The 13,092-nt window shown below is 41.4% G+C and overlaps 1 protein-coding gene across 2 annotated transcripts in view; it reads left to right on the top strand.

The window, feature by feature from the left end:
• usp44 (ubiquitin specific peptidase 44) overlaps positions 1-11,701 on the top strand; it is a 65,256-nt gene extending 53,555 nt beyond the window's left edge. The window contains exons 4-7 of one of the 2 annotated variants that reach the window (XR_011882989.1): positions 459-567; positions 654-859; positions 2,090-2,365; positions 11,640-11,701. Coding sequence is in view for 1 of the 2 variants with exons in the window: in XM_072241856.1 (XP_072097957.1) it covers positions 459-567; positions 654-859; positions 2,090-2,238 (464 nt within the window). In the remaining variant the exon portion in view is untranslated. Of the gene's footprint in view, positions 1-458; positions 568-653; positions 860-2,089; positions 11,311-11,639 lie in introns of those variants that run through there. The other variant, XM_072241856.1, reaches the window with a different exon arrangement.
• Positions 11,702-13,092: the final 1,391 nt, after the last annotated feature.

Raw genomic sequence — 13,092 nt, 5'->3', positions numbered from 1 at the left:
GGTATGGCAGGCATACTTTGGCCCCCCTCATTAGTGCTGCTCTCCAGTGGAAGACAAGGTGAATTACATTAGTCTGCGGCTGCCCTAGCACATGATGAGGAACTGCTACGTGCTTGGTCTTCTAGAAATGTGGCTCCAGGACAACATCCCATGCACCATTAACTCTTGCTATGTCACTCAAGGACTTGGGCTATATTTATTTTTTTTTGTGACTATGTTTTACTGCTATCATAATTATATGTGCCTTGTACTGTGTGTGGTACTGTGTTTTGCACCTTGGCCCCAAAGGAACGCTATCTTATTTGGCTGTATTCTTGTGTGTGGTTGACAATTAAACTAGAACTTAAAAATCCAGTTATTAGCATTCAGACTCATTTTGTATGATGTAACACCTAATGGACTACGTTGGAAATTTTCTTTAAAGAGTAAGTTATTTAAAAGTTGCTTCTTTTTCTTAGGAAAGCGCAGGAAGTCCTCCTCTAAACCCTTGATCCTAACGGAAGCACAGAAACAGCTAATGATCCACAAGCTACCTCATGTTCTGCGTCTGCACCTCAAACGCTTTAGGTAATTGAGATCTTAATAGCTGAAAGAAGTTACATGTGTTCAAGTTTGTGATTCTGTATCTGGTGCTCCAATGATTCTTGTTGCAGGTGGTCAGGTCGCAATCACCGTGAGAAGATAGGAGTCCATGCCAGCTTCGACCAGGTATTAAATATGGAACCATACTGCTGCCGGGAGTCAACTGGAGTCCTTGGGGCCAATTGCTTCATGTACGATCTGGCTGCTGTGGTCATGCATCATGGAAAGGGCTTTGGCTCAGGACATTATACAGCATATTGCTACAATACAGATGGAGGTGTGTACTTTTATTGTGTTTAAAACTGCATGCATCCCAAATAGATCAGTCTGGGATGTGAAGGCAGTACTAAAAGATGTGAAAAAATTATTAAATGTTAATTTGCTTAAATATTGTGAGTTCTATATGCAGTGGCAGTCTGAGGGTTAACATTCAAATTGCATTAGAAGATCTATGTGCAGAAAGAGCTATTAGTGGTTTCTGTTTCCCCCTGCTGCCACCTTTCCCCTCTTGCCATGCAGTATCAGTTAGAATCTGACCTGATGCTGGGGCTTTTGTCGTTGCTGGAAGCTATAAGTGCAAGTCCCATTTCTAAAATTAATAGCTTTGCGTATAGGAGTGTAGGCATTGCACATGAAACACACTTTAGACCAAGGGATCGCTTTCCAAATATTTGCCTTAGTTCTGCTTCATCAGTAATTTGCACTGTCTGAAAATTTGAGCAGTAGTTGATTTAGAGTTAATTTACCCATATTAGTAAATTCAAGTTGTGTGATATTGACCTTTTCACTGTTTTGTTTAAGGTATGTTTACTAAGTTCTGTATTATTTCATACAAATCTTTCTTAAAGGGAATGATCCAATGTTTTATAATTGGCTGGTAAAAGTCAGAACTGCATTAATGGCTCACTTATATCTCATCCAGAGAACCTTGATTGGGTTAGTTGGTAGCTTTGGCTGGGTTTGAGGTCAGTGTTCCAAAAGTGACCAATACTGTGGACTGTATTTGATTTAATGAACTCTGAACTGAAGTAAGTTCAGAAGGTTTTCACTCTTGCGCTGTCCTGCTTGTAATATTCTTGTGCACATTTGTGTATTTTGACTTAAGGTTCTGCTCGCTCTACTCCAAAACAGTGGGCGCTCCTAAATTAAATTTAAAATGTAAAATAAGAATCCTTTGACCTTTCACCACCCAGTTTCAATCTGGAAGTAACTGGTATGTTCAGAGCAAATGGTGAAACACTGATCTTGGCTGACTGATACTGTCCTGCTGCAGTTGGCCTTTGCTCTGAGATCACTTCCGTCCTGGCTCATTACACAGGAGGGAATGTCACAGCCCTTTCTAGAGAGTGGGGTCTGGTGTTTCCCCGTGGTCAAGTACGCTGTCTTCCTTTTCGTTTACATGTAATGGTACCTGAGGAGCATGACAGATCACCTTTTTCACCTTCAAATAGCAGCATTATCTTTTAATATTATGTTTATATTATAATGAGTGTTTTGGTTTTTGTAGGATTGTGGGTCCACTGTAATGATTCAACGGTGACGATCTGTACTGTGGATGAAGTTTGCAAAGCTCAGGCCTACATCCTCTTTTATATCCGTCGACTCCCTCATGGCACTAAACTACCATCACCACCTGCCTCACCTGGTAATAACTGAACACCAGCAACACAATTGCAGCTTGTATACTCATTATAACTACTTTCTTAACACAGTCCTAGCCCAAGGATTTTGTGGATATGCATTTTATGGATGACTACACTGTCGGACTTTCCTTTTTGAAAAGGTGCATAGTTACTAGTTTTATAGTGTTTTTATCAAGTAATTATTTGGGTGTCGAAATAAATGCTTTCAATTGCTTTACATGAAATAATCATCCTATAATAATTATGTACATATAAGACAGCATTTGTAATTTTCATATCTGGTATGTGGAATTCAATGGATCACTAATGGATACCTCATACCGTTGGATAGTTTATTGTTCAGTGTAACAGTGTTAATATTCTATTTAGTCAGTCTTTTAGTTCCGTTCTCCATTGATCTGACACGTCTGCTTCAACAATGTTTACTGGTTACTTGTATTATAATGGTCTTTGTGGAATCTGCAGTGATCCTCAGTTTTAAATTTCTAATATTTTATCTGCAACATTAAGATCTCGTATTGAACATGCACCTTTATCCATTAATGTGACCCCTGCCCCAGACTTCAAAATGGAAAAGTAATGTTTAATTTTATTTCTAGATGAAATGAGGGTGATAGTTCTGCTTCAGCTCTGCACAGCTGTGGCGAAAATACTTTTGGAGGGTTATGTCAGTTTTGGATTCTGTAGCTTGTGAAGGCCTTGATAAAATGCAGCATAGACTTACTGTAGAAATTAAAAAACACAGGATAAACTGTTAATATCCCTTGTGCCAATGGGTCGTGAACACTTGCTCGAGACTGCCTTGTTGTTGGGTGTGGCACGGTTGACACGCAGGGCTTTTCAAGTGGGCACCCTCCTTCCTTGATGTTTCATCAGTTAAGACTGATTTATACTTGTGCGTCAAATTGACGCCGTAGTTACGGCATAGCCGCGAACCCTACGCAGATCCCTATACTGTAGCCTGACACACACCTCTCCCAAAATGTAACCACGCGTCGCGGCAACACAGACCGCAACAACTGTGATTGGTCTGCTTGGTAGCATTGCATTTCCTCCTACGCTGCAATAGCTTCCCATTGGGCAACTGAAGGGCAGGGAAGCTTTCCATAAAGCTTTACAGACCTCCGAAATTATGGAATTTCGCTTTTATGAAAAAAAATGTTTGCTTTAAACTTGTTTACCCCAAGAAGGACTACCATGGCCATGAAGCCTTACACAGGCAGGTGTGTGCACATGCATGATGTGTGCGAATTGCAGGGCGACACAGACACACCAACGCACAAGTATAAATGCTCACAACGGCCTAGCCCACTTAGGTAGGCTACGGAGTAAGCTGGTATGCACAAGTGTAAATCAGCCTTTAGGCCACTACATCTCCAGAGGTCTCAACAGTGACTTCTGAGTCCCAGAGTCACCCCTCATTGTGTCCTCCCACTCTTGATGCTATCTTGGAGCCCAGGGGAGGTCTTTTCACTTTACCCAAAGCTATTGACTACTTCTTTCTGCGGCCTCAGTGGCTCTGATGGTTTGCTGTAGAGTCTCACCATGGATCCCTAGCTCCTTCAGCAACTTGATGGTGGATGTGGCCATAAATCCCCGACAACCCACATCCATAGCACAAACTTTGGTTTCCCTGCCACTGAATCCTCCCACAGGACTGTGTTTCACGATGTAGATCATCTGTAATGTTGGTGGTAGCAATTTCTGGTGGAAAGGTGAGTTGTTTATTGACATCCTCCAGCATTTTCCAGTCATGGGCCATGTTCATCGGTCCTGTTTCTGACTTAGGGGAGAGATTAGTTGGTCTATTCCCTCCCTCCCGGATGAATGCTGCTGATGTCAGAGCGTTAGTTATCCTAGGGGGCAGTGAGGTCGTTGCTATCCTCTTGGTCTCAGTTGGTGTTGCCAGGCTCTTCAAGACCTGGTTCTGACGCCACATGTATCTGCCTTGTGTGAGGCTGGTTTTGCAGCTTGCCAGGATATGATTGAGGGTTGCCGGATTTGGGCACAGGGAACAAGTTAGGCTCTCACCGAACCACTAGTGAAGGTTTCTTGTGAGGGAAGCACATCAAATGTAGCTCTGATGAGAAAGCTAAGTCTGTTTGCTTCAATCTCCCATATGTCCTTCCAGGTGACTTCCCTCCTCTCAGTGTTTTCCCACTGCATCCATTGCCCCTGCTTAGCCAGGGAGGCAGCCTTTGCACTTTTGTCTGACTCCTCTTGTCACCACACTTCCTTGACAACCACTTTCCTTGCTCTGGAATTGTGGCTTTGTGCCAGGTGGGTCCACTTGCTGTCAGACCAAAGCCACCCCTGCCCTGTTGGACTTGCCCCACAATGTCTCTATCCCTCAGGGCTGCTGTTGCTGCATCACATCAACTGGGGTCCATTTCCACCCATTTGATAAGATCCGTGCAGTGTTACTGATGGTCTTGTCATGAGAGTCTTTGATTGTCATCTGCAGATAAACTTCAGAATACTTGGATTTCTCTAAGGCTGGTGAAAGGTAGTTCAAGGACTCCTTTACTATAGAGACTGATGTTACTGATGCACCTTGGAACACCGAACCACTTCTTTACAAATGACATGGTGGTTCGCTCGAGCTTTTTCACAGTTGATGGTGAGACTTCATAGGTAGTGAGTGGCCACATTACCTGGGGTAGGAGTCCAAATTGTAAGCACCAGAGCTTCAGTTTTCTTGGCAGCATGGTCTTGTCGATGTTATCCAGGCTGTTGGCAATGTGTTGCTTTAGTTGCAGTACCTGCTGTTTGGCTGTGAGGCTGGCATTGTACCACCTACCCAGGCTGTTCAGACACTGTTGGAATTAGGTCATTGCAGATGAAGAACTTTGTCTTTCAGCATTCCCTTGTCTATAGAGATGCTTTGTGACTTGCTGGGTTTGATTTTCATTCTGGCCCACTTGATGTTTTCCTGCAGCTTTCCAAGTAGTCACTTGGTGCATGCTGCAGTAGTGGTCAGTGTTGTTATATCATCCCTGTACGTCCTAGTAAGAAGACCAAGTCCAGCACTTGATCTTTTACTGCCTCTCACCTACTTTGAAGCCCTGATAATAACCTCCAGGGATGATAGAATGCAACCTGTCATAATGCCTACTTCCAGTTTCTGCCATGTTGTGGTAAAATCTGCTGTTGTGAGGCACAATTGCAGGTCTTGGAAGTACAAGTTCCCCAGTGTTGTGATGGGCTCTGGTATCTGGAAGAAGTCAAATGCTTCCCAGAGGAGTGCATGGGGAATTGAGTGGAGTGAACTGGTGAGGTCCAGGAAGATCACATAGAGATTTTTTTATGTCCTTCCTAGCTGCTTGGATCTGGTGCCATATCATGTTTGTATGTTCCAAACACCTGGAGAACCCTGAAATTCCTGCTTTCTGTACAGGTGTATCAATGTACTTGTTTCTCTCCAGGTAGCTGGCCAGCCTCTATGCCATTACAGTGAAGATGATGTTCCCCCCCTCAATGTTCAGAAGACAGATTGGTCAAAACTGACTGTTCTCTGCATCCTTTTCTTTTGGAATAAGGACACCACTAGACCTTCGCCACACTTCCGGTATTATTCACCTCTGCCACACTACCCTCCTGAGCCTCCAGAGAAACTGCAAGACGTCCGGTGTGTTTTTATAAAGTCCTTTAGGCCCGAGAGCAGATGCCGCTCCTGCCTGTCAGAATCCAGGTGATAAGTGGGGGGCTGAATTGGTGAGATGTCAGATGGAATGATCATATGTTCCTGCCTTTTCAAGTTGGTGTAAATTTTTTCCAGGTACTCTTCTAGTTCCTGCTTTGATGTTTTCATCAAAGTTCCACTTTTTTCTGGTGAGGAGTCCTTTAATGAGCTTGAAGGGTCTACTCCACGCTCTATTGCGAAAATAAATAAAATGTTATAAAACCTGGCCCACACATCTGTGCTGCATTCCTTGATGTAGCCACTGACTCTTCCTCTCTTGATGCTATGCCTGACCCCAGCTCCACCCCTCCGCTTTTAACTATCCTCCACTATCCGCTTTTAACTTTATTTTTTTATTACTTTATTTAACTTTAACTTTACTTCACTGGATCTGCACCCCCACCCCCATTGCTCAGCTGAGATCTCACCCTACAGTCCCTTTAGAACAGAAATATGGAGAAATTTCTATAGCCAGAGGGTGGTGAATCTCTGGAATTCATTGCCACAGATGGCCAAGTCATTGGGAATATTTAAAGCAAAGGTTGATGGGTTCTTGATTAGTAAGGGTGTCAAAGATTGCAGGGAGAAGGCAGGAGAATGAGGTTGGGGAGAAAATAAATTAACCACGATCAAATAGTGGAGTAGACTTGATGGGCTGATTCTGCTTCTCTGTCTTGTGATCTTTGTATCCCTGTTTTCACGGTTCAGAGAGGTCGAGATCCATCAGGTGTTGAGCTTTTCTGTAGCCTCTGTCTCCATGCCAGTTTCTTTGGTCAGAAATCGTACCAAAGGATTTAAGATCCTTTCTCCTATCTCCAACACTCCTTAGACATTCCCTTCTAGCCGCTTATCCCCCCTCAATTTTTTCATTTTCAGCTGCTCGCCTGACGTCAGCCATATTGACATCTCCAATCCCCTCACCCCATCCCACTCCCCTGAACATATTGCTGTCCACTCTCTGCCCTGATAGCAACCACAGCATCTACCCCACAATCGAGGATGGTGGTGTTGTAGTTTGGAGGACTGACCTTCACCTTACAGGGGTCACCAGGGGTCAGATGGCAGATCTCAGACACCGCTTCTTACTTACCCCTGGATCAGAACCTGGCCAACTAGCACCGGACCACCATCTCCCAAACCTTCACAGATTTATTACCTTTGGAAATCTTCCATCTACCACTTCCAACTTAATAGTTCCCTACCACATGATCCTGTTTTGTGTTCTGCCCTATCCACGTAAAGGGTCCTGTGAAGTGTTTTACTGCTTTAAGAATTTTTTGCACTTGCATCTGACCGTTCAGTCTGTATTACTCAATTACTAGAAACCTGCCTAACTCTTGTCCTGTCGAAGGGTCTCGGCCAAAACGTTAGCTGTACTCTTTTCCAAAGATGCTGACTGCTCCGAGTTCCTCCAGCATTTTGTGTGTGTTGCTTAGATTTCCAGCTTCTACAGATTCTCTTGTTTGAACTCTTGTATTGTTTGGGCTTGTGTTTATATTTTAAACTCTTCAGTTATAATTTGTTCTAAATGAACAAATACTTTTTAAAAATTGAATAATTCTTAATCAACATCTTGTTCTTTAGGTTGAATATATCATGCCATACTGTAAGTTTGGATAGGAGTTGACGCTGGTATGCTGTGGCCATGATTTGACAAATGCCCCGTTAGTCCTGACGAAGGGTCTTGGCCCAAAACGTCGACTGTACCTCTTCCTAGAGATGCTGCCTGGCCTGCTGCGTTCACCAGCAACTTTGATGTGTGTTGCTTGAATTTCCAGCATTTGCAGAATTCCTCGTGTGTACGTTCCTTGTTTCTATGTTGTTTCTACAGAGGAATTAACAGAGGGAATAACTGGGCTATTGTTCTGATGTAGTTTAATGTAGTCCTAGCTTTGCCTTGAAATACAAATCTATAGCTAAGTGAGAATAATTGAATCCTGGTGAAAATTCAGTGAGAAATTCAGAACTTGAATGCAATGTGCTGGAGTTATACTTTAAATGTTGAAATGTTGTGCTTTAATGTAGGAAATCATTTTGCATATGATTGTATAACAATTAAGAACTAATATAAAAACAGAATATGCATCACTGTGGAGATACAAGCAGAGTTAATGTTTCAAGCTGATTACATTTGAAACACCAGAAAATCTGCAGATGCTGGAAATCCGAAGCAAACACAAAATGCTGGAGGAACTCTGCAGGTCAGACATCCTGATGAAGGGTCTCAGACCGAAATATCGATTGTTTACTCTTTTCCATAGATGCTGCCTGGCCTGCTGAGTTCCTCCAGCATTCTGGTGTGTTGCTTTTGAAAGAATTTTCTGTTCTTATTGTAACTCTCCAGCGCTTAGTCATTGAATTTGTACAGTACAGAAACTGGCATTTTGGTACTTATCTTGCAGAAACCAGACAGCAGCTCTTGTAGACTGGTGACTGGGATCATTTTGGGAAACCAGGAGATCATTTGAGATGCCCAGTTTTTTAAGGTACCCTTCCACTCTTGAACTTTGTTCAAAGTACTGGCTTTATAGGAAAAAGGGAAGGTACATTGCATCCAGAGTTTCTCATGCCTCTCTGACGTAGTGGGGAACCGCGTACGAGGCAAGTTACAGCAGTGGTTTGCCATTGCCTTCTGCCGGGTGAGTTTCCAAAGAGATCACCAGCTGGTAACCCAGCACGGATGGAAAGCATGCAGGGGAGCCGGCTAGATTAGAACTCGGGACCTTTTGTCCCGAAGTCCAGCATTGATACCACTACGCCACCAGCTGGGTCTATAGAAGGGACTGAAATTCCATAAATCTTGTGCAAGTCTCCGACTGCATCAGTGAGCATTTGGGTAATTGTGTAATAAAGTGATTAGTGTCAGTGTGAAGTTAATAATGAAGGTAGTTTGTTCCTTGTTCCATGCTTTTCATGTGCAGGGTCCATCACAAAACACCAGTCCATTTACTGTTTCATCTTTTTGAATTTACATCTGAAAAGGAAACCAAATCATCATTTGAACTATTAAGAATCTGTTTTGGGTCACCTTTAATTGGGAAGGTTTTTAAGTCAGTGTGACATTATATATTTCAAGTAAGAACATGTGAAATTCACAGCGGAAAAAAATGGAGGTCTGTGTTTTCATATCAGGGTTCAAAAAAGTGCAACTTCATCCTTAGTAATATAACATTTAATGTTTCAACTGTGTTCTTGGTGTGATTTTTCACCTTTAAATGTCTGTTGATATCTTTTGTGTGCTTTGGATCAGTATTTCTGCACCATGCTTTCTCTCTCCAAGTCCTGCTCCAGATGCTGCTTGACTACTCATACTTTTGCCCAACTGATCTTTAAGCAGTCTGTTAATCCTTGATTACTTTCCCCTCTCTCTGCCTCATTGATCTTTACCTTCCACCCAAAGTGCCAAGCCTAGGTTTTTGAAGCAAATTCCGAATTGCTACAAAATTGCCTATTAAGGCATCAGGTTCATACTAATATTTTTACTTTTATTGAACACACTGGGAGTTCTAAAGCATCATGTTATATCAAATATTTGATCATCTTGTAAATAATTCATGACAACCTGTGAACTTATTTTTGAGGATTTTTGGTGGTATTTCATATCTTCTGCAGGCTTGGTAAAGGTCAGATTAGGTGTTTATAAAATTGCATCAACCATGCTAATTTCAGCTGTGCTTGTTGCTTAGGGCTGTAACTGTGCTACCGTTGGCCTGATCAGCTGTTGTTGAAACATCTCTTAAGAACCCATGTTCATATTTCTGTTATTTTTGTGTTTTATTATATAGAAAGCCATTTCACCCAGTCTGTGGCAGTTCAGTTCACACGCTGCAACTTCCCTATTCCCCGTTAACCAAGATTCAAGACTGTTTAATGTCATTTCCTTTACACAAGTGTAAGAACAAAATAATTTATTCTAGATCTGATGCAGCACAAAAAATTTAAAGATAAGGAACACAATATTAATAAAAACACAATAAATATAAATTACGTTATATACATAAATTGTATGCCCACCACCTACTTACACTATGGATATTTCATGGTGGCCAATCTGTCAACCAAATGTGTCTTAAAGGTAAATGCTGATTTATACTTGTGCGTCAAATGTACGCCGTAGCCTAACGCACACCTCTCCCAAAATGTAACTACGCGTTGCGGCGTCGCAGACTGCAATAACTGTGATTGGTCCAGTTGGTAGCATCGCATTTCCTCCTACACTGCAATAGCTTCCCATGGATGACTGAAGGGCAGGGAAGGAACTCTGACTGCGATGCTTTCCATAAAACTTTACAGACCTCTGAAATTATGGAGGACCCTGTGCTTGATGCCAGTTTGTAGCTAGCTGCTACAGCCTGTTGACTTCCACCTGAAGCTAAAACTCAAATCGTGATTGCCAGTCTCTGAGTATACTGTGCGTACACAGATGCGAAATAAATGGTTGGAGACGATGAAACAAATCGTCAATTCTACCTGCCAACGTCCGAAAATATTTGAAATGCATTTCCTCGTCCATGTCTCTCAGTGACTGGACAAGCACAGAAAATTCACCCTCCTTCAGTTTCAGTCGCCATTGTTTGAAGTTTGAGTTTCCTCGTGTTGAGTTTCAACACGAAGAAACTCAACACAGTGGCAGAGAAACCCCTCCACCAACTAGCATTTTGGCTGTGAATTGCAGAGCAAGGCAGATACAGGCGTAAACTAGTACACACAGGTATAAATCAGCCTTTAACCCACAGGGTCACAGTGAGAATTTTCAAACTTCACAAATAGCACTGGAGGTCAGGATTGAACCCTTGTCTCTGGAGCTGAGGCATCAGCATAATCTGCTATACCCGTGTTTTTTGCATTGATGCTTTCTAAAATTTTAAACAATGATCAAGAAGGGTCTTAATGTTTTCAGTTCTCATTAATGAGCTATTGAATTCTCTTTCTGAGACCATTGAATGATATGCCTGTTCCACTTCTGGTGAAATTTATTTTGGTCGAAATACAGTGAGAAATATTTTTCTAAAATGTGTATCAAAGAGATGAGAGTTTATCATAAATATGATTGTGACATAAAATGAGGGAGCAGGGAGTAGTTAAAATGGGAAAAGAATGTGTCTCAAATGTTTTCTACAATCAAGGTTTAGATCCAAAGTTCTATTTTTTGTAAGTGTGGCTCTAACTTGAATTTTTACAAATGTGCAACTAGCTTTAATTGACAAGTTGACCTATATCATAGCAGCATTTCATACAGTACAATAGAGGGAAAAAAAGCTTTTACCCAATTTTGTTAAAAGATGATTATTCATTTTGCTATATGAAAATTCTTGGTTGTTGTAAAGCAATGCTATGCAAAATTGTTACTTCAACTTTAGATACTTTACCTCAATAAAGTTTTTAAATAAACGACCTCCAAGTGTTACCTACACTTAAGTCTCCAGATTGAAATTTTTGGTTTTCTGAAGGTTCTGTTGTAATGTAAACACTAAGCTTTGGAGTGGAACACACTACTGTAAAATCAGTTAGTGGTCCATTCACAATATCTCACAACATACTTAAAATTATACAATTCTAAGAGTCTTTTGAGGTGGTTGGTGGTCTGTTGAAGACTGCATTGCCATTTCTTAAAGAGAAGCATTTCCATCTTGTTTAAAAGTAAATTGCTGCCAAACTGTTTCCCATGGATTGGTTCCTCAGTTCTGCCGAAGGGCTTCAGCCAGAAATGTCAACTATACTCTTTTCCATAGATGTTGCCTGGCCTGCTGAGTTCCTCCAGCATTTTGTGTGTCTTCCCCATGGATTGGAATGGGTATGTATTTGGCAAATGTGTTCTATTATGGATGAATGCAAGATATTGATTCTTTATCCATTGAGGAACATGTAAGTTGGAGAGTAACCAAGGTGGTCCAGAGGATTGATTATGGAATGATTAAAAAGAAAGTACATTGTACTGAGCTTTAGAACCAGCTAGACCAAAATTGAATGGCTCTCAGTAGTTGCTACAAAAGGGCATGTGAAGAAGAAAAACATAATTACATAGAAAAGATACCAAAAATGAAAAGCAAAGAGGGAACAGAATTGGATTCTTAATTTATTACAGAGAATAATTGTGTGTTTGACTGCGATTTTGCAAGAGTGGAAACTGAGATGTAGTCTTACATGCACATGAAAAGAACCAAGGACAAAATATATTCAGTGGTGCTGGAAAGTTGGTGAACCCTGTAAAATTTTCTCTATTTCTGCATAAATATGACTAAAATGTGATCAGATCTTCATACAAGTCTTTAAAACTAGATAAAGAGAACCCAGTTAAATAACACAAAAACATTATACTTGTTCATTTATTTATTGAGAAAAATGATCCAATACTACATGTACAAACGTTGTTGGGGGGGGGGGGGAGGGTGGAGTATGTGAACCTCTCCAAAAGCCATTTGGAGTTGGGTGTTCCGATCAATGGGATGAGATTGGAGGTGTGGGTTGTAGAGGTGCCCTGCCTTATTTATTTAAAAAAAAACACTGAGCCTGCTCTTCTCAAGAAAAATCTGTTTACATGCACCATGCCTCGATCAAAACAACTTTCAGAGGACCTTGGAAGATTTGTAGAGATGCATGAAGCTGGAAAAGGCTACAAAAGCATTTCTAAAGATCTGAATGTTCATCAGTCTACAGTAAGAGAAGTTGTCTACAAACGAAGGAATCTCAGTACTGTTGCTACTCTTCCTAGGAGTGGGCGTCCTGCAAAAATCACACGAAGCACAATGTGCAATGCTGGAGAAGGAAACCACTACTCTCCAAAAAAAAACATTGCTGCATGTCTCAAGGTGGCAATAGAACCCCAATGGTTACGGGACAATGTTCTGTGGACAGATGAGACAGAAGTTGAACTTTGACAGAAATGCACACTGCTATGTTTGGAAGAAAAAGGCCACTGCACACCAAAACCTCATCCCAGCTGTAAAGCATGGTGGAAGAAGCTTCATGGTTTGGGGCTGCTTTGCTGCCTCAGGACTTGGACAGCTTGCAATTGTTGAGGGAACAATGAATTCAAAATTATATCAAAACATTTTACAGAATATCAGGACAGTGATCTATCACCTGATGCTTAATAGAAGTTGGATAATGCAACAAGACAATGATCCAAAAGACAAGGGTAAATCAACAACAGAATGGTTTAAAAAGAAAATTCATGTTTTGGAA

This window comes from Mobula birostris, chromosome 23, assembly GCF_030028105.1.
Source record: "Mobula birostris isolate sMobBir1 chromosome 23, sMobBir1.hap1, whole genome shotgun sequence".
Lineage (NCBI taxonomy): Eukaryota > Metazoa > Chordata > Chondrichthyes > Myliobatiformes > Myliobatidae > Mobula > Mobula birostris.
The sequence above is the reverse complement of the archived record's forward strand: the minus strand, read 5'-3'. Positions and strand labels throughout refer to the sequence as shown.